The sequence below is a fragment of the Callorhinchus milii genome, unplaced genomic scaffold, assembly GCF_018977255.1.
Source record: "Callorhinchus milii isolate IMCB2004 unplaced genomic scaffold, IMCB_Cmil_1.0 Scaffold16, whole genome shotgun sequence".
NCBI lineage: Eukaryota > Metazoa > Chordata > Chondrichthyes > Chimaeriformes > Callorhinchidae > Callorhinchus > Callorhinchus milii.
In genome coordinates this window covers 7,602,345-7,622,383 of record NW_024704757.1, presented here as the reverse complement: position 1 = coordinate 7,622,383, position 20,039 = coordinate 7,602,345, and the positions used below count along the sequence as shown (strand labels likewise).

At 45.4% G+C, this 20,039-nt stretch overlaps 1 protein-coding gene across 4 annotated transcripts; it reads left to right on the top strand.

Moving 5' to 3' along the window:
• Positions 1 to 413: 413 nt before the first annotated feature.
• Positions 414 to 19,618, top strand: lcmt1 (leucine carboxyl methyltransferase 1). Of its 4 annotated transcripts, none has more exons than XR_487884.2 (13): positions 414 to 522; positions 4,818 to 4,913; positions 5,445 to 5,536; positions 9,189 to 9,310; positions 10,466 to 10,542; positions 11,115 to 11,176; positions 11,805 to 11,907; positions 14,967 to 15,087; positions 15,690 to 15,791; positions 17,245 to 17,336; positions 17,931 to 18,028; positions 18,798 to 18,929; positions 19,145 to 19,618. XR_487884.2 is itself a non-coding variant. In XM_007893518.2 (12 exons), exons 2-12 carry the CDS (start codon positions 4,825 to 4,827, stop codon positions 19,174 to 19,176), a joined length of 990 nt encoding a protein of 329 aa, XP_007891709.1. In that variant the 5' UTR covers positions 3,225 to 3,334; positions 4,818 to 4,824; the 3' UTR covers positions 19,177 to 19,618. The 4 variants fall into 4 exon arrangements, 1 of the variants encoding a protein (XP_007891709.1); XR_487886.2 differs by lacking the exon at positions 414 to 522 and adding an exon at positions 3,221 to 3,334 and having other exon boundaries at positions 18,804 to 18,929; XR_487883.2 differs by lacking the exon at positions 414 to 522 and adding an exon at positions 3,221 to 3,334.
• Positions 19,619 to 20,039: the final 421 nt, after the last annotated feature.

Here is a 20,039-nt window from a genome sequence, read left to right as displayed (position 1 = left end):
TCTCTCCACTCTCCTCTCCTCTCTCTCTCCCCCTCCTCTCTCACTCTCCTCTCTCTCTCTCTCTCCACTCCTCTCTCTCTCCCCTCCCCCCTCCTCTCTCTCACTCTCCTCTCTCCTTCTCTCACTCTCTTCCTCTCTCACACTTCCTATTCTCGCAGATATTTTACTTACAAACGCCTCTGCCCCCCCCCCCCCTCCCCGCCCCCCCTCTCCAGCCCCTCCACGGCCCTGAGATAACCTGCCGTTCCCTCCCTGCAGACAGACAGACACTGTGTAAGTCTCTTTCCGCAGAGACGGTTGTACAGTCACTCGCCTTCAGTCAACCCTCTGCAACTCCTTCCTCCCTAACTCTTCCCCCACCCAAGGAGTAGCACGAAGTGACTGCACATGCGTGGCTGACCAGAGTGGGGGGGGGGAGGCAGCCTCTGACTGACTGACTGACTGACAGAGAGAAGCTGGTGATCCCAGGCCATTGTACCGCAGGATCGTCATCGGCAGCAAAGTCCAGCGCAGATAACCTCGGTAACACAGTTACTACAGTATTGCATGTGTACCTTTGTGCTAAAGTATGTGCATATATACGGTCCAGTTGTAGTTCCTGAGCCAAGCGGGTCCGTAATATTCCAGGGCACGGCTGATGATGGCCCAGCCTGGAAGGGCTGACCGGTCACTGGGGGCCAGGTAGTCATCCCACTCAGCTCCGGTTAACCCATGCAGCCAAAGCCCTAATGGGTAGGGTGGTCCTAGCTGGACAAGCAGCGGGAAAGCTTGCCAGTTCTGCTTTATAACACCCTATACAGAGTGTCCACAAAGTCCTATTTCTTTTAGGAAATAGCATTATGGGATATAGTACATGGGGTGTTGGGGACATATGTCCATGCGACCGCTAGGAAGGTGGAAGGCGAACTAGATGGACCTTGGTCTTTTCTCGTCTTGCATTTCTTATGTTATTATGGGATGTCTCAAAGATGTGGTAAGGTGGGCGGGCCTTCAGCCTCACTGCCCCCAGCAACAACAAAATTACAGACAGAGATAAAGCACGGTCAAAGAGGAGGGTCTTAAGGTGAGTCTTGGAGGGGGCGAGATAGAGGGACTGCGGGATGGAGTTCCAGAGGGTGGGTGCAGAGTGGCAGAAGGTCCACCCGACAATAGTAGGGCGAGCAAGAAGGAGCACGTGAAGCAGGCCGGAGCCCGCTGAGCGGAGGGAGCGAACAGGATGGTAGGAGGTTAGGAGGTTGGAGAGGTAGGGGGGAGCAAGACCATGGAGTGCTTTAAAGGTGAGGATCAGGATCTTGAACTGTATCCTCTGTGTGATGGGAACCCCACCCTCTGGAACTCCAAAGCACAGTCCCTCCACCTCGCCCCCTCTGTTGCCTCCTTCAAGACCCTCCTCTTTGACCATGCCTTCAGTCACCCTACCCTCCCCACCCTCTTGATCCCAACCACCAGCTCGAGTGAAGATCCCTGACTGTCTTGGGACGTCCTCCTGATATGAAAGGCATTATACAAATGTAATTTGCTGTTGTTATATCAAATACAAGGATTATTATTATTTAGGTATACATCAGCCATGATCTAATAGAATGGTGAGACAGGCTTGAGGGGCTGAATGGCCTACTCCTGTTCCTATCTTCAAAGAGTGCTCTCAATGGCAAGCTATATGGGTTCAGCTGGTTAAACTCCAGCAGTTACCTTAACCCACAGTGTGGGTTGCCAAGCCTCGGCTCTGTGCCTAATACTTTCCAGAATTAGGTAAACAGGATGCATCCTCCAGGGATAGACCGTTCCATTCTAACAATCATAGGCATGGTTGAAGAGGAACGTCTTCAGGCGCGATCTGAAGATGGGTAAGGTGGAGGGATAGAGGAATAGCGTTCCATAGTTTTAGGCCGTAGTGGTTGAAGGCAATGGCCACCAATGGTGGAACAGAGAGCACGAGGGACCCGTAGGAGGCCTGAGCCAGTCAAGCGAAGGCAGCAGGTGGGTGGGGTGTTGGGGAGTAAGCCGGTTGCAGAGGTGCCAGGGCGGGAAAACAAGCAACACTGTAAAAACATGTGAAATGAATGCCGCGAGGGAAGCAGGAAGGAAAATCAGGAGTTTGATCGGGCACACACATCGCCCTTAGAATTTATACAGCACAGAAGGAGGCCATTCGGCCAATCCTGTCGGCGTCCGCTCTTTCAAAAGAGCTTTTCCAAATCAATGCCGCTCCCCCGCTCTCTCCCAACAGCCCTGCAAACTTGCCCTCCTAATTATAGGATTGATACAGAGGATTGATTTCAAGATCCTCATCCTCACCTACAAGGCCATTCACGGCCTTGCTCCCTCCTACCTCTCCAACCTACTATCCCCCTACCTACCTGCCCGTACCCTCCGTTCCTCTGGCTCCGGTCTGCTCCACGTCCCCCGCCCCAACCGCCCTACCATCGGTGGTCGGGCCTTCAGCCTCTCAGCCCCCAGGCTCTGGAACTCCATCCCCCAGTGCCTTCGCCGCTTCCTCCCTTTCCTCCTTCAAGGCCGGTCTCAAAACCTTTCTCTTTGACCGAGCCTTCAGCTCCCCTCTCGACTCTCTTCCTCCTCCTCGCTCCCCTCCCCTTCCCTCCCCTTACCCTGACCATTTCCCCCCTCCTTGCTCCCTCCCTTCCCTCCCCTCACCCTGACCATTTCCCCCCTCCTCGCTCCCTCCCTTCCCTCCCCTCACCCTGACCATTTCCCCCTCCTCGCTCCCTCCCTTCCCTCCCCTCACCCTGACCATTTCCCCCTCCTCGCTCCCTCCCCTCCCTCACCCTGACCATTTCCCCCCTCCTCGCTCCCTCCCTCCCTCCCCTCACCCTGACCATTTCCCCCTCCTCGCTCCCTCCCTTCCCTCCCCTCACCCTGACCATTTCCCCCCTGCTCGGGTCATGACCCAACTGTGCAGCGCCTTGGGACGTCCTCCTGACGTGAAAGGCGCTTTATAAATGGAATCTTGTTGTTGTTGTTGTTGTTATAGCGCCGTAAACCCTTCGCCTGCTTTATATTTGGGAGCAATTCACATCCTTTCCCGCCAACAGTAGCACAGATCTGTGGGGCTCCATCACAATATGTTTTTATTCGCATCAGAGAGTGAATCGCTTTGCGCTCACGTGGTCAGCCAGGGCCGGGCTGGGCGCATGCGCAGTCTTCTGTTTGAGTGACAAGGCGTCTCTATGACGTTGTCGAGGGGCGGGACGGGAGCGCGCGGGCGGACCAATCAGCTGCTCGTGTCCTCTGCGGCTGCGGCGCTGTGCAGCGACAGGATGTGTCACGTGGGTGGAGGGCCCTCTCACTGAGTCCTGTAACAGCTGAGTGTGTGGTGCGTGTGTCTGTGTGAGGGGGGTGTGTGTGAGGGGGGGTGTGTGTGAGGGGGGTGTGGGGGGTGTGTGTGAGGGGGGTGTGGGGGGTGTGAGGGAGGGGGGTGTGTGTGAGGGGGTGTGGGGGGTGAGGGGTGTGAGGGGGGGTGTGAGGGGGGTGTGTGTGAGGGGGGTGTGTGAGGGGGGGGTGTGAGGGGGTGTGGTGTGTGAGGGGGGGGGGTGTGTGTGAGGGGGTGTGAGGGGTGTGTGTGAGGGGGTGTGTGAGGGGGGTGTGAGGGGGGGTGTGAGGGGGTGTGTGAGGGGGGGGGTGTGTGAGGGGGGTGGGGGTGTGAGGGGGGGGTGTGTGAGGGGGTGTGGGGGGTGTGAGGGAGGGGGGGTGTGTGAGGGGGGGGGGGGGGGTGTGAGGGGGGGGTGTGTGAGGGGGGGTGTGTGAGGGGGGGTGTGAGGGGGGTGTGGGGGTGTGTGTGAGGGGGGGGTGTGTGTGAGGGGGGGGGGGTGTGAGGGGGGGGGTGTGTGAGGGGGGTGTGTGTGAGGGGGTGTGTGAGGGGGGGTGTGAGGGGGTGTGTGTGAGGGGTGGGGGTGTGTGAGGGGGGTGTGGGGGGTGTGAGGGGGAGGGGGGGGGGTGTGAGGGGGGGGTGTGTGAGGGGGGTGTGAGGGGGGGTGTGAGGGGGGGGGGGTGTGAGGAGGGGGGGTGTGAGGGGTGTGTGAGGGGGGTGTGAGGGGGGTGTGGGGGGTGTGAGGGGGGGGTGTGAGGGGGTGTGGGGGTGGGGGGTGTGTGAGGAGGTGTGTGTGAGGGGGCTGTGTGAAGGGGGTGTGTGTGAGGGGGGGTGTGTGAGGAGGTGTGTGTGAGGGGGTTGTGTGTGAGGGGGGGGTGTGAGGAGGTGTGTGTGAAGGGGGTGTGTGTGTGAGGGGGTGTGTGTGTGTGAGGGAGTGTGTTTGTGTGAGAGGGGGGGAGTGTGGGTGTGAGAGGTGGGGGGGGAGTGTGTGTGTATGAGAGGGGGAGTGAGGGAGGGTGGGTGCGTGGGCGGGTGAGGGTGTACGTGGGCGGGTGTGTGGGTGAGGGTGTGAGCGCGCACCCGTGTGAGAGCGCGTGAGAGAGAGAGTGTGTGTGAGAGAGAGAATGAGTATCTCTCATTGTCAGAGATGTTAAAACTGAGATCCTGAACTGCCAGTTATGTTTGACAAGAGTCTCTCCCGGTTTCCTGGCCGATAATCCCCTCGGATACAATTGGTCACTTCCTCATGGCTGCTGTGGGACATTACTGTTCGCATATTGGCTGCCACATTTGCCTAAAACCACACACAGTCACAACACTTTACAGTAAATCCTGTGGCACACCCTTTGAGATCTTTCAAATGACATGATAAGCTGCTATAATTAATGCATGGATTATTTATCAGTCAGCGCCTTACTTCTCAAGAGTTGTTTCGAGGGAAAAATATAATTTCTCAGAAATGCTGACAGTGTATTTTCGCATCTTGCAGTAACTGGATGGCGACCAAACACTTAATCACTGTGTCGGATGATTCTTCGGATGAAGCAGTGCGTTCTACTTGTGATGATGCCACAGTGTGCAAAAGGTACCAGTGTGCTGGCAGAGCTGAGGAGCAGGGTGGGGAAATGTGGAGTTCTGTAGCTTCATGGTTTGAGCACTCGCTTCACAAGCGACAAGATCCAGGTTTGATTCCCGGCCAGGGTGAAACGTTAGGCAAGTGTCCTCACTCCACATTTTTTAAAACTAATGATTTAGTCACTGAATCCATGACTGTTTGTGGGACACTGCAATTGGCTGCCGCGTTCTGTCCACAAAATATACAGTCAATTAACTTTACAGTATAATCTGTGAAGCGTTTTGAGATATCTCGAAGATGTGGTGAGGCACTATATCAAATGTAAGGAATATCATTGTTATAAACAGCCAAAATCCCTCTGTGTTTCTATGTGTACATGTTACATGATTACACCATTACCTTCTAATCTCAGTGTTCCTTCTTTTAAGTAGTGTGCTTTTGAAAGACAAAACATAATTAGGTTGCGATATTAAACGCTGCTTATGTGGATTTGAAAACCACCGTCTCTCAGTGTTTTTGATGGTGTCTATTGCTTGTCAGGTTTGCAGTGAGTAAGGGCTACTGGAAGGATCCCTATATTCAGCATTTTATCAGGCAGCCATCAGAAAGGAAAGCACCTGAAATCAGCCGAGGTAAGTCCAGCATTTGGTGTGTTACTTTCAGATCTTTTTTATATAGTTCCCTCTTTTTCTTTTCACCCCTTGTATTTCTCAAAAGGCAATAATTGATGCTGTGATGATGCCCTTTGCACAAGTGAGAGCAAGATTTTCCATTGGTCACACAACAGTGACAAATGCACTCACCTTAAAGCAGTTTTCGTCCATTACATTTTGTAACCATCAGAGTTATCGCAGTGAGATCTATACTGAGTGAGCCACAGGGGGCTAGGAAGCACATTGCCTGGTGAAAATGTATTTGAAATACAGTTGGCTTTTATTAAACCTGGTTTGCTTGGCACAGCCCCGATAGAATCATAAATTACAGCACAGAAGGAGGCCATTCGGCCCATCGTGCCTATGTCGGTCTTTGGAAGAGCTGCCCAATCAGTCCCACGCACCTGCTCTTTCCCCATACCCCTGCAAATTTTTCCTTTTCAAGTTCCTATCTAATTCCCTTTGAAAGTTGTTATTGAATCTGTTCCCACCAGCCTTTCAGGCAGTGCATTCTAGACCGTAACAACTCTCTGTGTTTATTTTAAGAAAAAGCCTCCTTATCTCCCCTCTGGTTCTTTTCCCAATTATCGTAAATTTATGTGCCCTGATTACTGACCCACCTGCTAGTGGAATTGTTTCACACAGTGAGTTGATCAGATGTGGAATGCACTGCCTGAAATGGTGGTGGAAGCAAATTCAATAACAACTTTCAAGAGAGGAGTGGATAGATATTTGGGAGGACAAATTTGCAAGGCGATGGTGAGAGAGCGGGGGAGTGGGGTTAATTTGGATAGATCTTTCAAAGAGCTGGCACAGGCACGATGGGCCGAATGGCCTTCTTATATGCTGTATAATTGCATGATTCTATTAAAAAAAGCAATGGACATAATACCAACCTCTGGGGGACACCACTGTATACTTCCTTCCAGTCTGAAAAACAACCATTCACCACTACCCTCTGCTTTCTGTCTCCCAGCCAGAAGACTTCAGGGTTCCTTTTAAGTTACTTGCTAATCTTTTCTCATACACTCTCTTTGCCCCTCATTACTTTTCTCAGTTCTCTGCACTTTTTGTATTCTGCTTGATTCTCTAATGTATTTTGAATTTGACATTTATCATAAGCCTCCTTTTTCTGTTTCATTTGCATCCCAGTTTCGTTAGTTATCCTCTAATTTTGGATGCCCCACCTTTTCCCCCTTGTGGGAATGTGTTTGATCTGTACCCTAACTATCTCCTGCTTGAAGGCCTCACATTACTTGTTTACCGTTTTACACATCAATCTTTGTTTCCCATTCACCTGGCCCAGATCCCTCTTCAGCTCACTGAAATTAGCCTCTTCCAATTGAATATCTTCACCTTTGATTGCTCCTTGTCCCTTTCCATAAATACTGTACACCTAATGATGTTGTGATCACTGTTATTCAGATGCTCTCCCACTGAAACCTGCCCTACTTCATTCCTCAGAACTAGATCCAGCACTGCTTCCTTCCTCATTCTGTTTTTGAACCTTCTATCACATCATTCCTTTCCAGGGCTATAACAGTATCTTTGATCAATACTGCCCCCATCCCCTCCTCTTTTTTCTTTCCCTAACCCTCCTGAATACATTGTAGTCAGGAATGCTAAGCTCTCATTCCTGCCCTTATTTTGAGCCAGGTCTCTGTTATTGCCGCTACATCATAACCCCATGTGGCAGCTTGCACCTGCAGCTCACCAACCTTATTTGTCACACTCTGTGCATTCACGCCCATGCACTCCAAGCCTGCCTCGGTTTTGCATTTCTCCCCTGTTTGGTCCCTCCTCTTTCTGGACTACTCTTTATTCCAAAGTTATTGGTCTCTCCCATTCCTCTATGTTCCTTGTTTCCCCTCTCTGATGTTATATCCTTTTTCCACCCCCCCCCCCCCGACTAAATTAGTGACACCCTCCCCTACAGCACTAGCTAACCTCCCTGCAAGGACATTGGTCCAAGCCCTGTTCAGATGCAGCCCATCCACCTTTTACAGGTCCCTCATGCCCCAGAACTGGTCCCAATGCCCCAGGAATCTGAAGGCTGCACCATTTCTCCAGCCACACATTAAACCTACTTTATCTTGCTATTCCTACACACGCACATGGCACTGGCAGTAATCCAGTGATTACCACCTTTGAGGTCCTGCTCTTTAGTCTCCTCCTGAGCTCCTGAAACTCTGTCTGTACGTCATTGGTTCCAGTATGGACCACGACTTCTGGCTACTCTCCTTCCCCCTGCAGAATTTTCTGCACCCGTTCTGTGATATCCTCCACCCTGGCACCAGGGAGGCAACACGCCATGTGAGACTCATGTCTGCAGTTGCAGAAACTCCTGTCTATCCCCCTGACTGTTGAATCTCAACGACAATAGCATTGCTACACTTCTCTGTGACCCCCGTACAGTTGTTTGTCCCACTGTGCCATGGATTTGCCTAAGATTGCCCTCCCCCGAGGTGTCGTTACCCTAACCAGTATTCAGTACAGACACTGCTTAGTGTCCTGGGGGATTTCTGCACTGCCTGTCTCTGCTTCCTACCATGCTGGGTGGTCACCCACTCACTCTTCTCCTGAACTCTCTGTGGCTATGGGGTGACCACCTCCTGAAACATACGATCCATAAAGGTTTCAGCTTCCTGTACGCATACGGTGACACCAGCCTCTCCTCAAACTCAGAAACCCTGAGCTTGAGCTCCAGCAGCCGGGGCCACTTCCTGCTCACATGGTTGTCCAGTACAAGGGAAGAGTCCTGGAGCTCCCACATGGCAACAATGTGCTGCAACAGGTCTCAGCTGTTCCGCCATTTTCCCAGAAGCTTTGTTTAATTTTTAAAAAATATATATATATAGCACTTCCTTCCCCTTCGGCACCCCTTCTGATGATGGTGGGGCTTACAGACCAAGAGTTCGCTGATTCAAGTCCTAGTTTTTGCTGCATTTGCCGTCCTCAGCCGAGCTACATTAGGAACCCAAATTCCCTGTGTGAGGAAGGTAAAAATCAACTGGGTTTCCTACTCCCAGTACCTCCTCACTGCCCTCTGTGGGGAAACATAGGCACAGCCGAATGTGACACCCTCTACAGCTGAGTGGCCTGTTAATACTCAACAACAATAAATTGCCTTTATAATGGTAGCTTTCATGTCAGGAGCCGTCCCAAGGCACACACTGAACATTGGGGGTTTGAGTGAGTCCCAGATTGTTTACCATCAGCTGCTGAGGGGCGCTAAGACAATGGGACAATGTATATAAGAAAGACTTTCTATTTGAGTTCTTTATACCTTCTCAGTTTTGTACCTTTGTGTCTGGAAGGTATTTTTAATTTTGCCATTTTTAATTTTATCTTGTTAAAACACTTTTTAATTTTTTTTGAGTGTATTAAATGTATATCATCTTGCTGCCGACTCAATGACCAGTGGGAATAATCTATCACTGTTTAGCGTATCATAATTCTTAAGAATCTTGAAAACCTCGATCAGGTGACAATTTAACTTTCTTAGCTCCAGGGGAAAGCTCCAGACTCTCAAGTCTCTTCATCACTGAAATACCGTCGTCCCTGGTCATATTACCATGAAGGTAGGTCAGGGTTAATGTTTATCTTCTATCACTACTGTTCTTCCCTCTAGGCTACTATGCCCGTGTGAAGGGAGTGAATCTGTTACTGGATGCTTTTATAAAGAAAACAAGCTGTAATTGTCAAGTAATAAACGTCGGAGCTGGTCTGGACACCACTTTCTGGCGGCTCAAGGTAATATTAGCAAAGCATGCAGTGTGATCACCACCCAATTCCTTTCGTAATTGTGTTAAACTAGGGCTTAGCTCCCCTCAGCAGCTGATGGTTTAAAAAAAAATTGATAAATTGGTCATTTTCAATTCACGACTGTTTGTAGGACATTGCTGTGCGCAATTGGCTGCCGCGTTTCACCCACAAAAATACAGTCAATTCACTTTACAGTCTATTCTGTGAAGCACTTTAAGATGTCGAGAAGACGTGAAAAGTGTTATATCAAATGCAAGGATTTCTTTATTTTGTGTTAAACTATATTGCTTTGTTGGTAGGAAGAATGGGGAGAAGCAGTATAAGCAAGATGGTAAAATCTTAAAGGGGGCAAAATGAACAGAGACCTCGGCATCCATATAAGCAAATCTCTGAAGGTGGCAGGACAGGCAGATAAAGCTGTTAAAAAAACATCCGGGATACTAGGTTTTATAAATAGGGGCGTAGAATTCAATGGTCAGGAGGTTATGTTGAATATTTATAAAATGCTGGTGAGGCCTCAGTTGGAGTACTGTGTTCAGTTCTCGGCACCGCACTTTAGGAAAGATGTGAGGGCATTGGAGAGGGTGCAAAGGAGGTTTACCAGGATGGTACCAGGAATGAAGGACCTTAGTTATGAGGAGAGGTTAGCGAAACTAGGATTATTCTCCCTGGAGCAGAGAAGATTAAGAAGGGATTTAATAGTGGTTTTCAAGATCATGAGAGGATTTGATAGGTTGAACCGGGAAAAACTGTTTCCATATGCATGTGGGTCAGTAACCTGAGGACACCGATTTAAGTTAGTTGTTTAAAGAAACAGAGGGGAGGTTAGGAAAAAAATTTCACCCAGCGAGTTGTTCAGATCTGGAATGCATTACCTGAAAGGGTAGTGGAAGCCAATTCAATAACAACGTTTAAGAGAGAAGTAGATGGGTATTTGGGGAGGACAAGATTGCAGGGAAAGTGGGCCAGTGGGATTGAGTTGGATTGCTCTTTTCGGAGCCAGTGCAGACACGATAGGCCGAATGGCCTCTTTCTGTGCTGTATGACTCTATGATTCTATATGTCAGCGCTACCCATCGTGTCCAGACATGAAACTCGCATTAAAATTGCAACAAAAATGTCATGCTCATAACTTTTTTTCAGGATGAAAATCTGCTTCCAAAAAAATATTTTGAGGTTGACTTCCCAATGATCACTGCCAGAAAAATACATTTAATCAAGTAAGTTCCTTTTTTCCTCAATTATTTCAATCAAATATATTCAGTGTGATGCCTGACGTGGGAATCATGCAATGTAGGAGAGAGATATGGGTCCATCTGAAACTATTTGCCCATAACAGTAGCTAAAGCCTTAATGAGTCCTGTGGTTCTAGATGGACAAACAGTTGGAAGCTTGCCGGACAGTACTGTCAATGAAAAGCTATATGATTTTAGTTGGTTAAACTCCAGCAGTATCCCAACAACCAAAGTTTGCGAAAGACTTAATGGTGGAGCAGTGGGGAGTGGCCAAATGGCCTCTTTTTCTGGAAAATTGCAGACCCGACTGCCTTAGAGGATTGACTGGATTCTGACATTCTGTTGCTAAGTAAATCACTTTGGAGCCAGCTCCAAGGAGACCGCAAATACCATCGGATGAGATATGAGCCCTCACTGATGGACAGCACACAGCAAGAGCGCCTGAGCCACACGGCACAGCCTGAGATACGTGAGAACATTGCCATAGCTGCTCCATTCCTGTGGCGTGGCTTCAATGTCGTGTTTCTGTCATTCCGTCTAATTATTTATCTTTTCAGAACAAAGCCTCCCTTGTCAAAGCCGATTCTGGAAACCCATTCAAGTAATAACCTGAAAATAGGTGAGAAGAGGGGTGATGCTACTCTATATGTTCATGAACAGCATTGTACAAGCTACTACCTAGGTTTATGATTTCACGTAAAGTATTGACAGAAATGGACCTCATTGCATTTATGACTGCACCTGTGTGTGAGCATGCTTAGAGTGCAGCTTAGCCTCCAGCACATTGCTCTGGACTGCAATCTGTCTAAAGGCCGTTGCCCTCAAATGCAGCTGAAAATCAGCCAGCCAGTAATGCACTTTCTTAGTTGCATTTTCTCTGTGGTTTTTCGGGAAACAAAAACCTGCATGACTACAATTAATTAACATTTATAACTAAAACTATGAATTGCATTTATAAAGCTCCCTTCACATCAGGAGGATGTCCCCAAGGCGCTGGACAGTCAAGGGTTTGCGCCCGAGCTGGGGGTCAGATTTGGGAGGGTTTGTGAGCCAAAGGAGGGCAGGGGACCGAACCCACATCCAAAGTCTTCAGATGGATCTTGAAGAAGACAGGGGAAGGAGTGAGGCAAAGGGATTCAGGGATGGAATTCAGAGAATGGGGCAGATCGGCTGAAACTTTCAATTAATTTAGCATTTATGTTTTATAATGACTAAATTTAATAACAACATATTTCCCTCAACGTCAGATGGTTATGACATGGACTCGGATCACTACAGCATCATTGGACAAGATCTCCGTGACTTGCCCGTATTTGTGGAAAAACTGAAGAAATATGGCTTAGATGTGAAGTGAGTGTATTGTATTTAATGTATTTTCTTTTTGATATTAAATATTTCCATCAGAGAACACTGAATGTCTGCAGAAATTGGATCTAGTATTTACTAACGAGAAAGATGTACCAGCAAACATATGTATAATAATATTAACATAAGGTTTATATAGGAGTACTTTGCATCTGTCTTCACAAATGAAGAGGATGCAGCCAATGCTACAGTACTAGGAGGAGACAGTAGAGAAATTGGATAAGATAAGAATAAACCGAGAGGAGGTACTAAAAGGCTGTCGGTGCTCAAGGTAGATAAGTCACCTGGTCCGGATGGGATGCACCCTAGGTTACTGAGGGAAGTAAAGGTGGAAATAGCGGAGGCTCTGGCCACAATCTTTCAATCCTCCTTGGACACCAGGAGGTGCCAGAGGTATGGAGGTTTGCAAATGTTACTCCCCTAAACAAAAAGGAGCAGAAGGATAAATCCGGGAACTACAGGCCAGTCAGCTGAACGTCAGTAGTGGGGAAACTTCTAGAGACTATAATCCAGGACAAAATAAATTTTCACTTCGAAAAATATGGGTTAATAAAGGACAGCCAACATGGGTTTGTTTAAGGCAAACCTGATAGTTTTTTTGATGATGTAACGGAGAGGGTGGATGAAGATAGTGCAGTTGATGTAGTTTGTATGGATTTTCAAAAGGCATTTGATAAAGTGCCACATAATAGACTTGTAAGCAAAATAGAAGCCCACAGTGGAGTCCTGTAGCTCAGTGGTTAGAGCACTCGCTTTGCAAGCGAAAGACCTGAGTTCAATTCCAGGCAGAGGGCGAAACCTTGGGCAAGTTTCCTTACTCCACACAGAGCCTAATAATAATCCCTCCAAAACCAAAAACAATAATAAATTGGTCATATTCAATCTACGACTATTTGTGGGACATTGCTGTGCGCAATTGGCTGCCGCGTTCACCCACAAATATACAGTCAATTCACTTTACAGTGTGTTCTGTGAAGCGCTTTGGAACGTCCTCCCGACGTGAAAAGCGCTATATCAAATGCAAGGATTATTATTATTATTATTAGTGTTAAAGGGACAGTGTCAGAATGGATACAGAACTGGCTGGGAGACAGAAGGCAGAGAGTGGTGGTGAACGGTTGTTTTTCTGACTGGAGGGAAGTATGTAGTGATGGCCCCCAGGGATCAGTATTGGGACCACTGCTGTTTTTGATCTGTATAAATGCCCTGGACTTGAGTATAGGGAGTACAATTTCCAAGTTTGCAGATGATACTAAGCTAGGAAACGTAGTAAACAGTGAGGAGGATAGTAGCAGACTGCAAGAGGACATAGACTGACTGGTGAAATGGGCCGACACGTGGCAGATGAAGTTTAATGTGGATAAATGCAAAGTGATGCATTTTGGGAGGAAGGATGAAGAGAGGCCATATAAGCCGATGGTACAATCTTAAAAGGGGTGAAAGAACAGAGAGACCTGGAGGTTCATGTAATTAAATCTTTGAAGGTGGCAGGTAGATAAAGCTGTTGAAAAGGTATATGGGATACTAGACTTTATAAACAGGGGCATAGAATACAAAAGTCAGGAAGTTATGATGAACCTTTATAAAACACTGGTTAGGCCTCAGCTAGAAACTGTGTTCAGTTCTGGGCCCCACACTTTAGGAAGGATGTCAAGGCATTGGAGAGGGTGCAAAGCAGATTTACCAGGAATGAGGGACTTCAGTTATCATGAGAGGCTAGAGAAGCTAGGATTATTCGCACAGAGACGCTGTCCGGCGTGGAGGGTGCTATATAAATCCAAGTTGTTGTTGTTATTCTCCTTGGAGCAGGGAGGATTAAGAGGAGATTTAATAGAAGTATTCAAAATTATGTGCGGTTTCGATAGGGTAAACGAGGAGAACCTATTTCAACTTGTGGGTGGGTCAGTAACTTGAGGAGACTGACACTAAACGATTGTTAAAAGAAACAGGGGAGGAGAAATTTTTTCACAGTTAGTTTAGATCTGGAATCTTGCCTAACTGGTTGTTGATAGCCAGTTTTTTAAGAGAGAAGTAGATAATTATTTGGGGAGGACAAGTTTGCAGGGCTATGGGGAGAGAGAGGGGGAGAGTGGGAATGATTTGGAAAAGCTCTTTTCAAAGAGCCAGCACAGACACGATGGGCTGAATGACTTCTTTCTGTGCTGTATGATTCTATGATATAGTATTATGCACAACATGTACAATATACACTTTCTATGCACAATGTAGGGAGAAGCAGTTTGATCAAATAAAATACTGTTTTTATTTTAAAGCAATTTATTTATTTCAAAATTCCCCATAAATTCAAATTAAATGATTGATGAAGATTCAAAAGATTTATATATTTTCATTTATATGTGGTGCAGGAGCATAAGAACATAAGAAATGCTAGACGAAAAAATTACCAAGGTCCATCTAGTTCACCTTCCTGGAGGTCGCATGGACATATGTCCTGAACTACCTATGTACTATATCCCATAATATTATTTCCTAAAAGAAAGCTATCTAATCTGTGTTTGGAGGAATCAACATTTCCTCCTTCAACCGTCTCCTAAGGTAACCTGTTCCACAGGTTCACTCTTTGTTCACTGAAATAGAATTTCCATAGATTTTTTTCTGAATTTCTCCCCTTCAATTGCAGGTTGTGTCCTCTGACCTGCAATTGAAGGGGGTGAGGTGGCCAGCTCCATGGAAGTGTGAAATATACTTTTATCACTCAAAAGCATTCACAGAATGTTGTAAACGCCTGGAGAAATGCACATTGATTGAGAGGGGCTCAGTGCACAGGGTGTAAACAACTTTTCTCAGCAGCTGAGTGTTTGACCAGTTTCACTCACTCACATCCACAGTCAGCACTCGGCACTAGTTCTCGAAGTCAAATCCAATTTATAATCCACTTGCATAGCTCAGGGACTTACAATTTGTACAAAATGTAATATGAAATATAAACCAACCTGTGCGAAAGATCTGTTTCATTGGCAAAACAGGTTACTAATACATATCAATGGTAACAGAACAATTTCTGTTTTGTGATTTCCTTGCAGATTACCAACACTGTTAATGGCAGAATGTGTTCTTGTGTACATCACACTTGAGCAGTCTGTAGAACTGGTAAAATGGGCATCGAGTAGCTTTAATACCTGCATGTTTATTAACTACGAGCAGGTAAATCACACAAGTTTAATGTTTCTCTTGTTACTTGTAACTCCTCTCTTTATTGTTAATGGGGAATATCTTTTTTAACAATAAACTGATATACAATAGATCTTCACTATAGCACGATATATGAATGTTATTGACAACCTACTGACCAAATTGTCAATTTTAGTGTGAAATGGCAGCCAGTGGCCATACACACCGATTGTGGCCTACTGTACAGCCTGGTATTGCTGAAGTTGCACCATATTGAAGCATATTAAAATGGGCTGCACTGTATTATCTAAATGGCAATAATTAATATAATTTGAAAGGAAACTAAACCAGAGGGATCGTCAAAGTTAGTATTTTTGGGGGTCAGCTGGGTGTCTGACACATGCCAAAACTTATCACATTACTTAAGAGTATCCAGATCAAACTAAGAATTCCACATGTGTACGTTAACAACACATGGACATGCTCCTGTGTCTGGAATGGGATGCACACGTGACTCTCTCTCTGAAGCGCTTTAAGACTCCTCAACGATGTGATAAGACACTGTATGAAATGCAAGGATTATTATTATTATTTAAGTTTGTAGAACAGTGAGCAGCCTCAATCATGTTTTTCAGGTAAACATGACGGATCGTTTTGGCCAAGTCATGATAGAAAATTTGCACCGGCGGCAGTGTAACCTGGCCGGGGTAGACTTCTGTAAAACGCTCGACACACAGGTTGTATATATTTCTGCCACAATTGTATTCATAGAATCCTGGAATGCTACAGCCTCTGAAACTGGCTGTTTGTTCCACAAAATATACAGTCAATTCACTTTACAGTATATCCCGTGAAGCGCTTTGAGACGTCTGGAAGATGTGATAAGGCGTTATATCAAATGCAGGGATTATTATTTATTATTTATAAAGTAAATGTGTAATTTTCTCTATCAAATCACATGCTGTTCAGGTGAAGACACAATAATGGTGGTGCAGCCCTATTATAATGAGGTAGTTGGGGGCAATAAAACTCTAAAACAAGACAAGGAGCCACTATCATCATTCACCATGACCAATGAAGTCGCTGTGCAGGCAGGAAGGCAGAAAGTCATTTGCTTTGCAACAGTCCGCCTACCGAACCTGCTCGCACTAATAGCTTAGGTTGCCAAACCTGCGTTAGATCAGATGTCTATCTGACATCTGCGGATACTTGTCATCAGGCTTAAGAGGATCAAACCAAAGAAGTTCACGTATGCCATATATGTACAGAATTTTTCCCGTCTTGAATGGAATATGCATTTTCTACTGGGAGAGATGCACTCTGGTTTCCTTATTCCAGAAAGTTCCAGGGGATGGTTGGCGAGAGACGAGGCTTAGGGAGCCCAGAGTGTGCGCTAGGGTAACTACTGGAGTAACCACATAGCTTGCCATTGCTTGTCAAGATAGGAATACCCTACCCGTTAGGGTTTAGCCTCGCAGCGGTAACAAAAAACGAATGAGAATAATCCCCATATGTTGCTGACTGGCCAGGCTGGTCTATCATCCGCAGTGAATTGGATTTCTGTGAACATCAGAAATATACCTGTCCAACTGAGATCACAAGATTTGTTTGGATAAAGAAGGTCCTTCAACCCATTTGGTCTCATCCTCCCAGAACACTTACCCCACCGTCTCTCCATCACAGCACCAATCTTTTTCTTTTAAATGAGTCAAGTGTTCTGGCCTCATCCACCCTTTCTGGTACCACATTTCTTATTAATTACAGTCTAAGTAAAGATAAACTTTGTGGTACCTGTCCTTTACATTTCTAAACGCGTGTTCTCTTGTTCTTCTATTTTCGTGCATTCAAAAGTATTGTTTTGCTTTTAGTGTTTGAGTTTCATTTAAAATCATATAAATCTCTATAAGGTTCCCTTTGAGATGTCTTTTCTCAAGACTGACAATGCAGCAAACGCCAAGGTGCTGAATATCTGAGCTGATAAATAAAATACAGTTTTACATTGCCGTGCACAGGGCATCCACCTTCTGAGGGAACCAATGTTCCAATGAAGTACATTTTTATAGGGCTGCAGTGGACTTGTTTAGGGTGAAGTTAAATAGTGGTGCTAAATATTTACATATTTATAAGTGTAGAATCTGAGCTTGTTTGTGCTTTGAAATTGTGTTTGAAATCATCTTTTTTCCTCCATAGAAAGATCGTTTTCTGTTGAATGGCTGGGACCAGGCAGATGCTCTAGATATGATGGACGTTTACAACAGTTTACCTCAAGCTGATGTTCAGAGGTATTTTCTCAGTCCCACGTTTTAATTTTATTTTAATTTTGTAGCCTTAACACCTCCCTGACACCCAGTGCTCCGGTGCCTCAATGTTACAGAGCAAAATATTGAGTTATTTATAAGTACAGAAGTCACATTAGGGTGGCTGGGTCGTGGTTGGAATATTGTGAGCTGAGAAGAAGGGAGTTGCTTTATACACCAGTGTTGTGGATTGATTTGTACAAACTCAGCATTATTGCTTTACTTTTGTACCCTATGTATAGACCCCACCAGAGAAAAAAAACAACCCAGTCAAACATGTTTGTCTCTAGCTGGTCAAACTAACCAAGTTGGTTTTGCTCTAGCTGGTTTTGCTGTACTTTAATCTCTAGCCAAATTTGGTAATTTTATTCGACCATATCCATTCCCCACACTTAAAAATGTTTCGAATTTCCATTGTCTAACAGTTCGTTACTAGATATCTCCAGAACCGCTGCAACAACTATCTATGACTGTGTGCTCTTTTCAACTCTCTCCAAGTTCTATTTAGTCACCATAATACACTCCGGTCATTTTCTCTTAAATGTCTCCCTCCTAACATTGCTCATTGGTTTCCTATAGGATTGAACTCCTTGAATTCTTAGATGAAAAAGAACTTTTGCAGCAACTTCTACAGCATTACTGTATCTGCTGGGCCACAAAAGGAGGCAGTCCCTTGGGTAAGCGTGGTTTAATAATAGTCCTCGCATTTTTTTAAAAAAAAATTATTAATAAAGCTTTTATATTTTTCAAAATCTCAATAACTAGACTAGATCAAAACCAGTAATACACCAACAGCATGCACTTATTTAGCGCCCTTCACGCGGGATAGTGTCTCTGAGCGCTTAACAGTACATAACCACAGTAAAGACCCGTTACAACACAGCGCATTATAGTGCAAATCCGTTTATTCCAAGTGCAGTGTATTCACTGTGCGTGTAGGCATGCTCCCCACTCGCTGACCTCACACCAGCCAGCTCACACTAAAATGACTGACTTCTGGGTCATTAGTTCGCCCCGATGTCACTTCCTGCTTTGCTGGACATAGAAGGAGGGGAGAGTGGATTCCAGAAGCTGAGTCAACAGGTCTATAGGGAACGAGAAATGGAAAGGGAGAATAATAACTCTTTTGATTGATCAATAGATTAGATTAGAAAACTGTTGGCCAAAGCATCAAAACAACTCAAAAACCATCTTTCCGTGGGTTATTTTATTTGTGTACGGAAGGGCCCTGTGTAAATGCCCTACCCAATGCAAGTTCCCACTTGAAGAATCAATTCATCACCTGCAAGAACAATGCTTTGATACTGATAACAAAATGGGTCCTAAACAGGTTACTGATAAAACTGAATTATCATTAAACTGGTAAAGTTAGGACAGAAGTAATGGCCCAAAAGCTAAACACTGCTGTGATATATCTTCTCACAATATCTCCATGTTCATTCTAAGTGGCAGTTTCTCTACGAGTTCAAGTTGTTGCAACTGAACCTTGACATTATCTGGATCAGTCATAAAATGGTTCCCTCAATGTCTTCAATAATGGATAAATGGATAAAAAATGAAGGAAACCGGTTAATTAAGGTAATAGTATTTATAAATAATTTTGACAAATGGTTCTCTTAAGGTCACGCCCTATTTAAGGTGTTCTTAAAAAAAATATTGGGAGTAAAATAGCAGCTGAGACTTGTTGGACCAAGTACTGATTCTTGTCTGTTGTGATTTACGCCAGTTTCAGTGACAGTTGTCCTTCAGTCCACTACTTATGGTAAATGCCGGATACCTGTGTCTGCTTTCAGGGATCAGCGAGATGACGTTTGGAAGTGTGTGATTTCCAATGAGAAGCTTTATGTGGTACTCTGTGTGAGGGAAGGACATTCTCTGACAGCACCAATGGACGATGCCTTTAAGATGAAATGTTTGTTGCTGTTTTTTATTGTATGTATGGAGCAACAGCAACAAATTACAAACTTGTGTGCGCTCCCAGGCTGCTGTTGTATTATGTCAGATTAGCCAACCCCATGTTTGGATGACTGACTGGATTGATTTAATTTCTGAAGCTCATATTTAAATAACTCTCTTTTTCGTATGAGTCAATGCTTTCATCATAACAATGGTAGCTTGGCGGTAATGATCAATAAAGAAAATTCCAATTTACCACTAAAGCTGTGATTTTAAAAGGACTGTTTTTGCAGGCAACGAATTGATTCTCCAAGTGAGAACTTGCACTGGGAATGGGTTCAAACTAAATAAATGAATTTGTTTTAAAATAATAATCCTTGCATTTGATATAGCACCTTATCACGTCTTCAAGGTCTCAAAGCGCTTCACAAAATATACTGTAAAGTGTATATTTTGTCACCAGAAAGCCCCACTTACTACCCTCTTGTGATACTGGTTTTCATTAATTAATTGCTATTTGATTTTCTAAACTCTCTTGAGATTTTAAATGTATAAAAAATTAAAGGGCTTACACCTTTTAAAAATTAGCAAAATCTTTTTTGTTGTTGTGTCGAGATTTTAATTCACGGGAAACGCCTTTCGTTGAAGTCAGATGTTGTGGGTTAAAGCCTCACATTCATTCTAAGCTGCTGCTCTGCTTGAGGAGATGCAATTTTTGAAGCTCTGGATGAGATCAGAAACCGAGGTGCGTCCCATCTGCAATCCATCCCTTGACACCAGTGTATTTGAAAA

Excerpts from the sequence above, each read along its gene's own strand:
- lcmt1 (XM_007893518.2), top strand. The coding sequence starts at position 4,825 with ATGGCGACCAAACACTTAATCACTGTGTCGGATGATTCTTCGGATGAA. Across the intron at positions 11,177-11,804 it reads AAGTAATAACCTGAAAATAG|ATGGTTATGACATGGACTCG; the intron begins GTGAGAAGAGGG and ends CCTCAACGTCAG. Across the intron at positions 15,088-15,689 it reads TGTTTATTAACTACGAGCAG|GTAAACATGACGGATCGTTT; the intron begins GTAAATCACACA and ends CATGTTTTTCAG.